Source organism: Heterocephalus glaber, unplaced genomic scaffold (genome assembly GCF_053883595.1).
Source record: "Heterocephalus glaber isolate CG9 unplaced genomic scaffold, H.glaber_assembly_v1.0 deba00001586, whole genome shotgun sequence".
NCBI classification, from domain to species: Eukaryota; Metazoa; Chordata; class Mammalia; order Rodentia; family Bathyergidae; genus Heterocephalus; species Heterocephalus glaber.
Window position 1 is genome coordinate 7,719,439 of NW_028258364.1, and position 16,085 is coordinate 7,735,523.

The following is a 16,085-nucleotide window of genomic DNA, read 5'->3' on the forward strand; positions in this document are numbered from 1 at the left end:
TAATCTGCTGGAGGACAAAATAGGTAAAACTCCTGACGACTTAGGTGTAAGCAAAGACTTTCTGAACAAAATCCTGGTTGTACAAAAAATAATACCAAGAGTCAACAAATAGGATCACATCAAATTAAAAAGCTTCTGTACAGCAAAGGAAACTATCAAAAGAGTGAAGAGAAAATGTACTAAATGAGAAAAAATTTTGCCAACTACTTCTCAGACAAAGGAATACTATCTAGAATATATAAAGAACTAAAAAAAATTGATTTCTTAATTCTGTAAACAAAAGTCAAGCTCAACTTTAAAATCAAGCATGGAAAATACTATGTTGTTTTTAATGTCTAAAACCAGTTGCAGTTTATTGTTGTTAAAAAAGCACTCCAATCACATTCAAGAGTTAACAAGATAGTGTTTTAGAAGTAACCTTATTGCCTCTAGCCATTTGATTCTCTGCTGTGTGTAATAGTATGTGAATTATCATCAGTTCAATAGCACTCTAGACATTGTTACTAATTCACTCACTATTTTCTTTCTCCAGATAGAAGAAACATTTTTCCATATATCTGTATAAGTTCTGTAAATTATATTGCATACATATATAAGTTTGTTTGCATATTTAAGGAATACATGTCATGGTAGACATTTAAAAATAAAAAAATATTTACCCCATTTGGTATCATACAACATCATTCAAAGTACTATATAAATTTTACATAAAAAGCTTGAGCAGAAACATTTAACCAGCTACAAAAATACTTACATTTTTTCCATATGGGAAGAAGTTATCTATATTACAGCCATTTTATTGTTCATTGCTGAGGGTTATGTGAAGCAGATTGCATTGAATTTTTTAAAATTTCCTTTAGAAACCCAAGCCTACGTTTTCTTTTTCCTGCAGAAGTTGCATATATGTTTAACATTTTCAATGACCCCTGCTTCAGACAGTTTTTTTTTCTTAACCAGAGCCAACAACTGCAGCTTTCTCTTAATCGCCCACTGACTATGGCCTATGTGCTAACACGAGACACACAGAAGCCATGAGGGAAATCAGCCCCAGCTGCCTATAATCTTGATAGTGAGATATACACATTTCCATATCCTTTCCTGAAGTGTGAGTACAAAAGAGAAAGTTCTAGTCCTCATGTGGTTTTATTCTTATTTGTGGAAGCACATAAACCAGTAACAGAATCCTCTGGTGATGTTCAGGTAATCACCGACTTCTTCATTGAAAGGATCCCTTGCAGTGTTATAAGTGTTTCCATTCTTTTTCAGGTATTTTTTCCCAGCTGAACACATTGGAAGTATTCTCAACACAAACGAAAAAAATCATCTTTGGTAATTCTACTTCAAAATCTCTGAGTGAAGCAATTTTTATATCTCCATACTTTATTTTTCCTAATTCTAAAGCAAATGTTAATGCCAATGATAGAACAAAAAACAAATCTCATGTCTAGAACTAGACTTTCTTCATCATTCTGTCAATTAAATGTCTTATGTACTATAAAACATCCCCATCTTCTCTTTCTTTATGTGGTACTATGGTAATACGGACAATTTGAGTAAATTGCTTTTAGCTCATTGATAGAATGAAGTTATGGTTTGTTTGCATAAGTGACTCCCACTCCTTAGATCACTACTGATAAGATACACCTGCTTGAAACTGCAAAAGAAGCGAAGCACCCTGTTTCTCAATCAACTCCTCCTGTGGACCCCAAAACGCACAAAGAAATATGGCCATTGTAGGTTTCTTACTCAGATTCAATTTTATTAACTTAGGCTCTATGGATAGAGTAGCCTTGGGAAAATTATATTCTCACATTAATTTTATTGCTGTATCTAGATGTTTTATTAGTTTATTTTTATAATAAAGAAAGAATAAACTTGAGTTTATTCTTATTTTTCTTATTCTTCATTACAGTACTGTAACACTAGGACTCTAGGAAGCTAAGACAGAAAAATCACAAGTTCAAGCCTAGACTAGGAAACTTAGTGACTTAGAAATACTCTGTTTTCAAAGAAAAAGGGAAAGGGGAGGTCTAAGATTTTTTAACAAAAACTTTTATTTCTTTCATAGCATAAAAGCATTCTAACATGTAGATTCTAATATCAAAGCATGTAATTGGAAAAATGTTAGAGTTCATGTAGCCAAGTCATTTCACTTCAGGTATGAAAAAAAAACTATGTTCCTGAAAATATGCATATCTTGAACATGATCACACAACTAACCTATGTTTGATCTATATTCTATGCAATTTTTATCCTTCTTGGATCCTAACTCAGTAATTATTTCTTCATGGAATGATGTTACATTTTCTTCTGTAAAAATAACATGAGAACAAAACCAAATAAAATTGTTTAAGTGAAATTTAATTAAATCTAAATAAATTTTTTAACTGAAGAAAATAGTTTCAGACATTTGACTTTTGATGCTTAACATACCATGACTTCTATGAATGTTTTGCTACATTTCTCTGACTTGGCTTTTTTGTATGACACTCAGCAGCACTTACAGAGTTCCCACGAGACATGACATTTTAGGAACACAAAGTACACACTCATACAAACACATATGCACAGACTTAGAGGACTGAAGTTAAACATGCATGCATTCATGCTACAATTTCAAGAATGGAATTTCATTCTATGCTAATTTGATGAGTAAATTGATCTTTCTGAAATGAAAGTTCTATAAAGAAATGGTAATGTCTATTTTCATTTTTCCTTTAGATAATGTCTAGAACAGCATTTGGCATAAAATAGTTTTCTTAAAAGAATTATTTAATAAATTTATTTTAATACATTATTTAATAAAAGAATGAAATTATAATACATGGAATAAAATTAAGATTTAATTTATATTAACATTCCTAAAATATATTGAGAGAAACATGTGATCTATTTATAGTCATTTAGCTAAGGTGTTCCTCAAAAAATTACATGAGCTGATGTGTTTAACATTGTATCAACTGTCTTGGAAATTCAGTGAATTAGCACATCTAGGAAGTTCTATGTTGATAGAAATAATGAGAAAAGCCTGCTCTTTTTTTAAACAAATTTGCTTATTTTATCACATTTTTTTTTCACGTTCTCTAAACTTGACATGAGATTCCATTTGTGCTATGGAAATTGTGAATATAGACTACATGGGAAATTGTAATTGATAAAGTACATGGGAAATGATGGGAAAAGAAAGTGTAACGCACCAGAAATTACACTACTATCAAAAACAATGAACAACTTAGTTTTGTGAATAGTGTGTCTCAAGCTTTCTTTCCTCTAATTCCTATTAGGCATAGAAAGAATTATTAACCATAGCTCACTCATTGGCACAGATGATGTATTAAACGCACATGTATTTAAAAAATAACTGTCTCAATTCAAAGTTTCAGGAAAAGAGTCAAAGTAACTGAAGGTGTGCATGTGTTAATACAGGATTAGATTGGAATAGTAAACTAATATTTGGATAATGACAAAAAAACTGTTAACAAGGTACTAAATAAAATTTGAAGTTAAGACATGGCAAAAACTATACTTCATGAAGAACTGCAAGAAGGCATGGCTCATATTCAGATCTTAATTTGACTCAGATCCAAGCCTTAATTTTTTAATGAACCAAATTTACCCTTTTATATAACTGTCCTAAAGTCCATTATAATTATGAAGATACAACTACATAGAGTTAAGTTTCTAAAGCTATTAGGTACACATCCAGATTTTATTAAATACTTAAAAAGAAAAAACCATATAGTATGTATATTAGACTTATCATTAAATTATACAAATTAAAGAAATTGCATGCTCTCAACTCTTATGGTGACAGCAATAGAAAGATTTATGGAAAACAATCTTAAATATGGTAACTATAATAGATTTTCTTTAAAAACAATTATTTTTAATTATGTATTTGCCTAAAGCAGACAATCCCTAAATAGTATTCCTTATTTAGTACCTACTAAATTAGCTAAGGTTAATTAAGTACTTAATTAGGTACTAATTAGGAAAGGAAAGACACAAAGATTAAAAAAAGAAATTAACATAGTAGTTTAAGGACAAGAACAAAAGGAGATGAGCAAATACACTCCAAAGTTAAATGTGATTGAATTATTTTCTAAAACAACCTGTGTACTCTGAGCAGGGAGTTACTAACTTGGACTAGAGAGAATCAATAGGCGCTGACATTTGAAATGGCTCTGACAGTTATGGAAAGGTAGTGTTCCAAAAGAATAGGACTTGCCAAGTGGACAGACAACAGATGATACCTTAATGTAGGGAAAATATCTTTCCTGGAAAGATAGAAACACAAGACACAAGACAAATTTAGGGAAAAGATAGTATGTTGTTGGACCAAGGATCATAAAGAGGGGATATCAGAGGGCAAATCTGCAAACATAGGTTGCAATCAGATAAAAGAGAATCAAATATGTTATGACAAGGCTATCTGTATTGAAAAGCTAAGGACATATTTCAATTTCAAACAGTTAATTGTCCTTTTCAAAACAAAATTATTTGAAAGTTTCAGATATTCCCTTTCCCTAGTGTCTTCATCCAAAATCTATTACAAAGAGTATTGAGTAGGTGCTGCATCCTTGCTGTGCTGACATCAGAAATGTCTTGCAAACACTCTGAATAATGTACTGAACTTTTATCTTTCATAAAACCTTAGAAAATTGCAACTGTTCTTGGAGAAACATAATAATTATGTCACCACAGTTTAATACTTTGATGTTAATAGTTAACAGCTTCTGGGGAAAAAGGCAATTCTAGAAAACCAAAATATTCTAAAACTATTTCATTTAAATTTTAAAAGTCAACTTGAATTTCAGGAGTGGAAAACTTAGTGTATAATAATGTTTCATCATTATTATTTAAAAATTGTGGAAAAGTTGTAAATTTCTAATATCTCTGGAAATTTCCTTTCTTATCCTCATTGTTATAGAATCTTGGATTTTTGTATTTTAACTATTGCCAGACCCCAATTAATTCTTTCATGGTGCTGTATTTTAAATTTTACCAAATCTTTTGGGGCTAGATCTGGTTAGAACCTTGTAAAATGTCTTTACATGTATCAAATTACATTTCCAATGCTTTATATTGGGTTCTTTTCCTTTAAGTGTGAACAGGAAGACTGAGTTCTTTGAAGCATAAGACAACTGTATAAATCTGGCATGATATTAAGAACAGTACTTAGCTAGTACCAGTTTAGTAAGGGGCAATATCCTTCAGTTCAACAGCACAGACCCTAGGTATTTGGGCTCAGACTGTTTTATATAACTTGTATATTCACCCATACACTTATTTTAATAAAAATTAAACTACAGGAAAAAATCTAATGGATTTGTATAAAGTGCCCCAATTTTTGCATGTGATTATTGATATCGAGTTGTAGGTTTTATTTCATCTGGTATCTGGTATTGTATCCATCATGACTCTTGAAAGTTTTTTTTTAATTCTTTAAATAGATCTTATGAAATTACATAATGGGTTTTGCTTATTTTAAATCAATTGTATTGAGTATTTTAAAGAGAAAATTAAAAACTCAAAGTAACTAAAACTTAGTGGTTTTGTACTTTTGCATTTAGGCATTTGTTAAATGGTAGACTCATATCTTATGCGATATTTTAAAACTTAAAACGTCACCATTTTAAATGTACAATTCTGTGGTTGTGTCTCAAAATATTATTCTTTTTGTATTGCTAAGAAGATAACTTGGGGTAATCTTTTTAAGAAAGCCTCAAATATTAAAATCTAACCATGGTTTTTTTCCATTTGGAATGTGCCTTGCTATCATGAGTACTTCAGGAAACTGTAGATGCAGCTTAGTGCAGTGATAAAGAGAGGCCTCAAAAGCAATGAACTCTCTGAATGACTATTTATAGATACCACACAGAGATTTATAATACTTACACATTCTTACATTTGTTTTTCTGAGTCTCTGCTTTTTGTTTTATGAAGTTCTTTCACCCCCTGTCACTGAAGGTTGATAATATCCATTGCAGTCTTCATAATGCAAGACAATTCTCCGGATGCCCTTCAGTTGACCTAGTTCTCTTCACTGTCATTGCTTTTAATTCTCAAAACTAACTGGAATATGCCAGGCATATAACATTCTCAGGGAGGAATGGACTGGTCAGACAAGCCCAGATTCTCTTCCACAACTCCCCCTCCCCACCGCTTCCCCAAAACAGGATTTCAGAAACAGAGTGCATTAGCCCAGCAGTTCGTATGTCCTGGATATAAAACCCAGCATGGGTTGCTTTTCAGGGTTTCTCAGCTGTGGAGCAAGAAAGGGGATCACATATACATAGAAAGGCAAAATTGCATGTGTATAATCAATAAATAATATTCTGAAGTTACACTTCAGCTCCAAATCTGCTAAATAATCCAACCAGAAAAGGTACAAAATGAAAAACCACCAACTCCAGTCTCACATTCCCAGCCTGTATGAAAGAAGAGAAGGCTTTAACTTAATCTCCAGAATACAGAACACATCCCATAAACTTGTTTATTGCACAGCTAATCACAACATTATTGAATCATTTAAAAAATTGTTTGTGATCTAAAATAAGAATATCTAGCACATTTACTAACTACATAATTCCCTACCCCTTTTGGATGGATGGAAATCCAAGATCTGTACAAAAAGACTTCCTATGAACAATGAAAAACATGTATTTTGTAGGTAAATGCCAATGAATGTAAGAGAAATTCCCACTAATTTTGCAAAGAGGGCCTGATTAATGATTGTGTGCACTTTTCAGAAGAACCATATTAAAGTATCAATATTACAAATGAATCTACTCTTTACTTTTGTTCCATTTTGCTTGTTTCTCTTTTTGTTGTTTATACTTTAATTTGAAGGATATAAACAGATTTTGTTTCATAAAAATTGAACATAAAAACCCCTCTTCAATGTGTATGTAACCTGAGTCTTCTGGAAGCAGGACTAGTAGGACAGGATCACAGATAAGAGAAAATAAAGGATTATGATTGACCAAGATTTAAATTCCCATCCATCCCCAAGTACAATGGGGTAACATTTTAAAACGTGTAATTGATGAGAAAAACACTAATTATTTCTGTGAGGAAGTTTTTAATGATATGCTGCTAGGAAAAACATGCACAAAGACACACACATAAATTTTAATGTATTCACAATATTTTGGAATAAACTCTCAGAATAAAACAGATTTCTTGAGCAGAAAGCGCTTTAAATATTATTATTAGCATTAACACATTGTTTTATATAAGTCTGGACCAGCGGTGAAGAATCTATAGCACGCATGCCACAGCAGGCTGTTAGTATCATTGAAAACTATAAAAGGTTTGTCAGGGGGCTGGCGATTTAGCTCAGTGGTTTCGCCGCCTGCTGCACAAGTGCAAGGACCGGAGTTCAATCCCCGTTACTAAAAAATAAATAAATAAAATAAAAGGTTTGTCATGACTGGTCTAAACCAACCAAATTTGCTACCAATGCAGGCTTAGTTAGTCTAAGTAAATCATTAGCAAAACCAGATCTCTCAGTATAACCTTTAATCCAAAAGCAGGGTGCACAAAGGGGCTAGAAATGTGAGCGCTATCTTAGAATTTTTTGAAAAGGAAAATATTACATTGAAAATACATGCAGAACATAAGTGAAGGTAATTGCTATCATCTCAGTATTTGTATCTCAGCCTTTGTGTTTCATATATTGAAACTTAATCCCCAATGTGGTAGTATTAAGAAATGGGGCAGGTAAGTAGTGATTACTGAATGAATAAGATCAATGACCTTAGAAAAGAGATCCTAGACAACTTGTTTGTCCCTTTCAAAATCAAAATTTATCATAGATTCACAGTCAAGAAACTGCTGAATGTATATCTTTTTACATTTATGAGGGCTTAGTCACTTTCCCATCACTGCACACAACTTGAAAAGGAAGTTTTACTTTGGTTCCCATTTTCAGTCCATGCTCAGCAGGCTCCAAGGCAGAACCAATATGGTGGAAGGGTCTGGGCAGAGGACAGATGCTCACCTCATGACAGCCAGGAAGCAGAAGCAGGGTGTGGAGAGGGATACATGTTGTACCAGGTCAAGACTCCAGTAACTTTCCTCTTTGGACCAGACCCCATCTCCCAACAGCACATTCAGATGTGGATTCATCTGTGGATTAATCTAGTGTAGTGTAGAGTGCCTCTATAATCCATCACCTTCCAAAAGCTCCCCCTATGAACAAATGAGGCTTTTTGAGAGTGTTCTCAAACCATAGTACAAGAAGAAATACTTACATTAAAAATATAAGTGTACATTTTAATTTCTATGTTCCATCTTCAGACTACATCTAGATAAGTACTTGTTGAAATATGTCCAACACGCAAACCCTTTATCTTGTCATTTTAAATTTTCCCAATTTATCAGATTCTGTTACTTAGACTCCCTAATTCACCATTAGGTATCTAAAAACAGTCTCACTAGAGTGAACTGACTTCAGTACCATTCCTTGATATCTTTCTGATATACTACCAGACTATTTCTTGCTAGGGGAGAGGAAGCCAGAAAATTTCATAAAACCCTCAATCTTAAGCCTGTTTAGTTTGTGACTTTGTTTCAAAAAGTCTTTTTAAAACACTCCACAACTGGTAATATATCCACTAAATGATTTCTTCTAATTACTGATTTTAAATTGCAATAGAATCTTCTACAATAAAGTGTTCAAAAAATAAAATATAAAGAGCAAAAATAGTACACTGCTTTGGAGATGTTAATGTACTTATGATCTTTTATCTTTGATTATGATATTATCCAGAAGTATCAAGGATTATACATATTGCCAACTTTTTAGATGCTATGCCCTAATGTAAAGGAAATGTGTTTTCCATACAAAACCACTACATTCAGATATGCTGAGCCATATTTCCAGATACCCTTTACTAGCACTCCACTTTGGCTTTGCATTAAAACAAAATTTATTTTAAGGCTCCACAAATAATAGCTCTCCAGTGTCCAATTAATGCTCACAATTCAAGGAAATGTCTACTTTTGGAAAGGCATATGGCCAATCACAAGTTTAAGCAATAGCCTGTAAAAACTCAGTCTTACATCTTGATAGGTTTCTTATGAAAAAAAAAAACTTTCAGCAAGATACTACACATGCATAAAAAAGTAACACCACTGTGTACAAAAACCTAAGGTAGAACAATATCTTCTTCACATAAAAGTCAATGCACAGCAGGCGGCAGCCAGGGATTCAGCTCAGTAGTTCCGCCGCCTGCCTCACAAGCAAGCACAAGGTCCCGAGTTCAATCCCTGGTACCAAAAAAAAAAAAAAAAAAAAAAAGTCAATGAATATATATGATATATATATTTATATAAATATCACTAATTGATAATGAATTCTTAGGAAATATGTAAAAGTGAAAATAGGAAACTGGCTTCTAGTCTATGAAAAAAAAAATCTGTCTTTGTGCTTGAAAATCAATTATAAAGAAATGTCAGTAATTTAAAACCAAGAAGGTAGCATGAATTTGAGGAACCAATAAGAAAAACTGTGAAAAGCAACTTAAAAACCAAAGCTTAATTTTGAACTTGAGATTATCAAATGTGTGCATTTAAAAGCATTGCCCCTAAATAATATCAAAGATAAACAAATACAATCATAGGCTGGGGATTTAGCTCAGTGGTGCCACCGTCTGCCTCTCAAGTGCAAGGTCCCAAGTTCAATCCCCGGTACCAAAAGAAATACAATCATAGACACTTAACAAACAACCCATTAAATGGTACAGCAAGCAGACAACATATTTTTAGGTATAGAGAATAGCTAAATAACATAATTCATCACTTGACCTAGTTGTTAGATGACCTAATACTGAACAATGGATATAGGATATAAAATATAATTGCAAATATGCTGCATTATAATGCACATATGAAAAAAGAAATTATAATTATATTTAAATCACACAAAAATATTCTCTATCAAGAACTTCAACAACAAAGCAAGACAAAGCAACAAAAAAAATCAGAAAATCCTCACACAATTGGAAATTAAGCAAGAAAGCTCTTCTGTTGAAACCTTCAGTTAATGATGTCTGTGCTCTACTTTTCATTACATGCCATAAAATTTATACATGTTGTATATTCATTTAATTCAGTTAAATACACACATTTAAAACATTTTCCTCTTTGACGAATGTGTTAGTTTGATGTATGTTATTTAATCACCAAATATTCAGGGTTATTTACATATTTTTATTCTTTATTTGTAATTTATTTCAGGTATTATCTATGCACATACTTCATCTTCTGTTCACTCTTTTTTAAAGTTTTATATTCATTTCATGATTCATAACATGACCTATCTTTGATTTCATGTATTTTCTTTTATTGTTTTCCTTTTTTAAATTTTAGATTAAATGATTAATACTTATGTGTCCCTTTTGTTATTGCTAAGGAATTTACATTATTTTAAATAATTAGTGGTTGACTCGGGGTTTATGATATAGATATTAATTAGAATATACCTTGAAATAATGCTTACACCTCTTCTCATGTAGTATGATGACCTACATAAATATTAAAATTACACAATGTGCCTTTAGTAGTAAATGACTACTAAATATATATGTGCCTGAAAAATCTCCTTTTTCTATTTCTGAAAACTATTTCCCCATGGCATAGAATTCTGGGTCAATGTCATGCGCATTTTATTTTAAAATATCAGTAGTTTTAAAATGTTACTTGTTGCCTTCTAATTTTCATGTTTTCTGAGGGAAAGTCAAGTATTTCGAATAAAACATAGATCAATGTACCAACACCTGAATATTTAGTTGAATATTTAGTTGATGATGTTTGAATCCAAGCTTACTATGTGAAAAAACAAAACTAGATTGCAATCCCATACAGCATAATGAGTATACTACCAAAGAATCAAAGACTCAATTTTGAAAGTTAAATCTATAAAGTTAATAGAATTTAATAAAAGTTAACAGCAGTGAATTACTTATATATGTTATAGTATCTAATGGAAGATTTTTGACAGGAAAAGGACATTATTAATAAAGTGAATAGGCCAGTGTATTACTGCACAAAACAAGCACCACAGCCAACAAAGGTCTAATTTCTAGAATACATATACAAAGGACATTTGCTGATCCACAATAGAAATATAGGAAACCAAAATAAGGAAACCAGTGGGAAAAAGATGTGAACCTTCATTTCACAGAGAGCAGATTCAAAGTGTGGTCTTTATGAAAAAGATATATTAATGTGCAATTATTAATATAGTGGCAAATTTTAGAAGCTAGATAATGCCGTGTCACCTGAGAAAAGAATATGTGACAAATTTCATTGATTATTGGTAAGAGTTTAAATTATCCTAGCTAGTCTGAAGAGTAATATGATAATATTAGGTTAAATTCAATTTTAAAAATTCAGTCAAAAATTTCAATATATGTGTATGCTACAATCTAGATAATCATGTCTTAGTTACAATTCTCAAGCAATTCTTGCACAAATAAGGGAAAATAATTATTCATAGCAGTATTGTTTTTAGTATCAGTGACTTGGATCCAATTCAAGCTTTCAACAATGGAGGAATGGACAATAAAATGAGGCACATGAACACTGTGTAATAATGTGCAGCAAAAGTAGACAAGACACATGAACACATCTTTAAAACATGGTGCTGAAAGGAAAAAATGCACTGAATTCATCACACAATTTACATAAATTCAATTTTTGTGCACATAAAACAGAAGCATATCTGAATAAATTATGGATGTCCAATATATAACAATTATCTATAGTGAGAAGAATGTAAATAGAGAAGGGGTAAAAGAAAATAAATGAAAGAAACAAAAGGAAGAACGGATAGAAGGCATCTTGCATGAAGAATTCTGATAACAATGTTCCAAGAACTTGGGATAGTGATTAAGCCACCACTTTACTTAAAGGAAAAATAAAAAGTGAATTCATAAATATTTAAGTAGGTATGCAAATAAATCAGAGATAGAACAATACATCTGTTGGTGTATTGGTATATTGGTGGAGAGATAAATAGATAAAAGGTAGGAATAGAGAAAAAGAGAAATATTGAATAGATAGATTTATAGTAGCCAGAGAATCAGAATGATAGACATAAAGACAGGTAAATAAAAATGAGACAAAATCTTTCTTGAAAAATGAAATACCCAAGTTAAAAATAAAATAGGAAGACCTGAAAGAGATATTTCTTAATGGTACTTCTTACAATGTAGTATAAAATTTATTTTAAATATATATTTTTAAAAGCACTATTGGCTAATTAATCCTCCAAAGACCCAGGAATACAATTGTCCAATAATATGGAAAAATTTCTCCTGTATATTTTCCTGTATTATACACTATATTTAGCAAACTAACGTCAGTGCAGCTTGCTTCTGTTTTTGGTTATAAATTGCTAGCGTAAACTCTTCCTGACATAAATATTAGTATTTTTCCAAGAACAGTCTGGATTGTATAAACATCAAACCATAAATAATCCAATAATTTGAATCTATATATTATCTCTTATGATGTTTTCAAAAGTTCACTAAAATAAGAGGTTGTATTTTCACATTTTCAATACACTGTTTAAAATCAATTTATTGATGGTAGTAGATTACTTTCATACTTATAAGAAATTACTTTTTCTTATATTATTCTTTACCTTTATCATATTTTATAAGTATGTAATTATTAAACATTAGCACCATGAATGCCTTATACATTTTCATATTGTCTATATATGATATTATCCATATCGATGGTGTGAAAAGTTCAATCTACAAATAGAATTGCTTTTCTTCCTAATATGAAGAAGCCCCAGGTTTGACCAAAAGGGTTCTTGGATTATCCTGGTGAGATTGTTTTAACAATGACTTTTCTGATTAATGCTATTTCTATTTTCTTTCTTTGTACTTTGTATCACTTCTGCACTGACAGAAAAAAAGTGATCCAACTTGAGCTGCACGCCTCTTCTGCTAAATAAGATTATTCAGTGGTGTAGTTAATCTTGAGTCATTGCAAGGCCTTAATAGAGCGAGGTAATATATTCTACCCTCACTAGCTCAGTTTCTTTTCTTTTATTTTTTTCCAAAGAGAAAAGGCTTATGTTTTGGGAGAGGCAGAAGGTCTTAGGCCATGACCGTGAAGGAGTAGGATCACAGTGGAGACCAGTGAGTCTATTTTCATGAATGTAAAATCCTATCTGTGCAGGTCACTGGCAGCATTGAAGGAGACAGGAGCACAGAGTTTGGGCAGGGACTTCACTGATCAATGTTACATGTGAAATCTTTGGTATTTGAATAATCTTTTCACTGTGGGGCAGCTCTTTCTTGGAACAGCCATCAGGGTTACAATTGTCATGTCACCTCCCTTCAAATCTCTTTCAAACTGTTAAAGACACAGCCAGCATCCTGTCTCCTATCATCCTCCACTACCCTTCCCATACCTTTATTCTTGATGAAAGCTACTTTAAGGCTTTCCTTGTCAAGGGACAGTGGTTTCAGGCAAAACACATTGGGCTGTATATGCATTTGATCAAAAACATTTGGAATGTGCACAAAAGCAGCCAAGTCAGAAAAATAAAAGGACAGCTGCATAAAGATGTTATAGTTATAAACGAGCTAGTTGCAAAAGCTTTGGTGAACTAAACAGCTAAATTAAACGAAGCACAATTAAGGCTATCCTGTCTTCTTTCTTATTCTTTTCTATATATGCATATTAAACTCACTAATTAGTGTCACATTGTTTTCCTAAATTCTAATTTCACTTCATTTTCCTGATGGTTCTGGTTTCATATTTGCCAACATAGGAAAAAAATTGTCTTTATTCTTATTTGACTTACCAAAATATTTTACCAGTTACTTTTCTATAGATGTTTCTACTAAAAATAAATATAGGCAAATACACATTACATATGATAACATACTACTTATGCTCAAAGAATTCATTGATTAAATAAAATTGTTTTGTATGCCTTAATGGCAGACTTTGCCATAATTTTAAATTTATATGGAAACCTATGATTTAAAGGCAACATTGGTCAACATTTTCAAAGATTAAATAACCAAACAAAATAATAGTAGCTAAGCTAATTTGTCCATGAGATACTCAAAGGTTATGTGAGGTTTTCTACTATTAGAGTTTGATCAGTGATAATCAGGAGACAGTAGCATTGAGCTCTGTAATCTTCCAATACCAAGGCAACTGTGAAACACAAAAGTCTGGATAAAATATCATCATTCAAGCAAACCAAGACAAATGCCAGTGCACCAGATAAAATGTGATATAATAAATACTCATCAAGAAGGAAAATTCCAGAACCTCCTACAATAGTGTAAAAAGGAAAATTTTAGGCATATTGAATTTAGCATTTTGACCAAAAAAATTAATCATAAATTCAGCAGCAGTCCACACAGAAACTGGTGCAGAATGTTCTGCCTCACAATATGTACAAACTATATTTATAACCGGAGGGGAAGAAATGACACACACAAAAGACCTGATGCATTGCACTCCTCATTTGACATATATGATTATGCTCTGGAACTTCTAACCTCTGATTGGCTAGATAGTCAGCTGCTGTGATTGGCTGAGACTTGGCTACTTGTCACAATAGTGTACTTTCAGATTATGATGTAATACCTGACACCCACAAATTAAGGCATTTAATTGGCTTATAGTTTTCAGTGGGTTCAGTTCAAAGTTGTTGATTCTAAGTCAGAAACAGCACAATGGAAGGCACAGTGAAGGAAAGCTGTTCATTCCGTGGCAGCTAGGAAGGAGAGGAGAAGAAAGGTGAGGTGGGGAGGGGAGGGAGAGGGGAATGGAAGGCAGTGGGGAGGAGAGAACGGAGCTTGGGCAAAAAATGCATCCTTCCATATTATATCTCCAGTGACCCAACCCAACCAAGGTTGGATCCTAACAACACATTCAGCCATGAACTCATCAATAGGTGAATTCACTGATAAGTATAGTACCCCATCATCTAATCAACTTCTAAACACATGAGACTTTGGGGGATATTTTAGATATAAACTATAACAGTTGCAGTTCACCATATACAGGAAACCTTCACACCAAACATAAAATATGGGAAGTAATCTTTGACTCCAATAATCAGCAGATGACATTTACACATACAATCAGTTTCACTATAGTTTTCATTATTGTTTTTGAATATGTATGAATAGACATTCTAATCAAATATATTGTTAAAAATATTAAGGTAGGAGACTCGACCAGAGGCCGAAGACGGGATCTGACAAGATGGCCGGGCTGCCCCACAGGATCATCAAGGAAACTCAGCGTTTGGGGGCAGAACCAGTTCCTGGCATTAAAGCGGAACCAGATGAGAGCAACTCCCGCTATTTTCATGTGGTCATTGCTGGGCCCCAGGATTCCCCCTTTCAGGGAGGGACTTTTAAACTTGAACTATTTCTTCCAGAAAAATACCCAATGGTAGCACCTAAAATACGTTTCATGACCAAAATTTATCATCCAAACGTGGACAAGTTGGGAAGAATATGTTTAGATATTTTGAAAGATAAATGGTCCCCAGCACTGCAGATCCGCACAGTTCTGCTCTCGATCCAGGCTTTATTAAGTGCTCCTAATCCAGATGACCCATTAGCAAACGATATAGCGGAGCAGTGGAAGACCAATGAAGCCCAAGCCATAGAAACAGCTAGAGCATGGACTAGGCTATATGCCATGAATAATATTTAAGTCGATCCAATCATCAAGTTTGTGTCACTTCTCCTGTTTTGCCAAGACTTCTTCCTTTTTTGTTTGCAGTTAATGGACACGGTCTTAGAAACATTGCAGAATAAAAGCCCAGACATTTTCAGTTCTTTGGTGATTAAATGCACCTTAGAAAATCTATGTCTTGTCCTGATTCACTGTTGTAAAGCATGAGCAGGGGCTAAAATTATCATCGGGATTGTCGTGAAATGTTTAAAAGCAGTGGCCCTCTACTTTTATTCATTTCCCGCATCATGGTTTAAGTATAAAGCACTGTGAATGAAGGTAGTTGTCAGGGTTAGCTGCAGGGGTATGGGTATTATTTATTTTATTTTTTTGAGGGGAAAAGCAGT

At 32.8% G+C, this 16,085-nt stretch overlaps 1 protein-coding gene across 1 annotated transcript; it reads left to right on the forward strand.

Annotated features, from left to right (window-relative positions):
• Positions 1-14,677: 14,677 nt before the first annotated feature.
• Positions 14,678-15,871, forward strand: LOC101697280 (ubiquitin-conjugating enzyme E2 N). The gene is made up of 2 exons (XM_004854952.2): positions 14,678-14,787; positions 15,218-15,871. Exon 2 carries the CDS (start codon positions 15,259-15,261, stop codon positions 15,715-15,717), a length of 459 nt encoding a protein of 152 aa, XP_004855009.1. The 5' UTR covers positions 14,678-14,787; positions 15,218-15,258; the 3' UTR covers positions 15,718-15,871.
• Positions 15,872-16,085: the final 214 nt, after the last annotated feature.

Bases quoted from the DNA above. Each gene is read 5' to 3' on its own strand.
- LOC101697280 (XM_004854952.2), top strand. From the start codon at position 15,259: ATGGCCGGGCTGCCCCACAGGATCATCAAGGAAACTCAGCGTTTGGGG.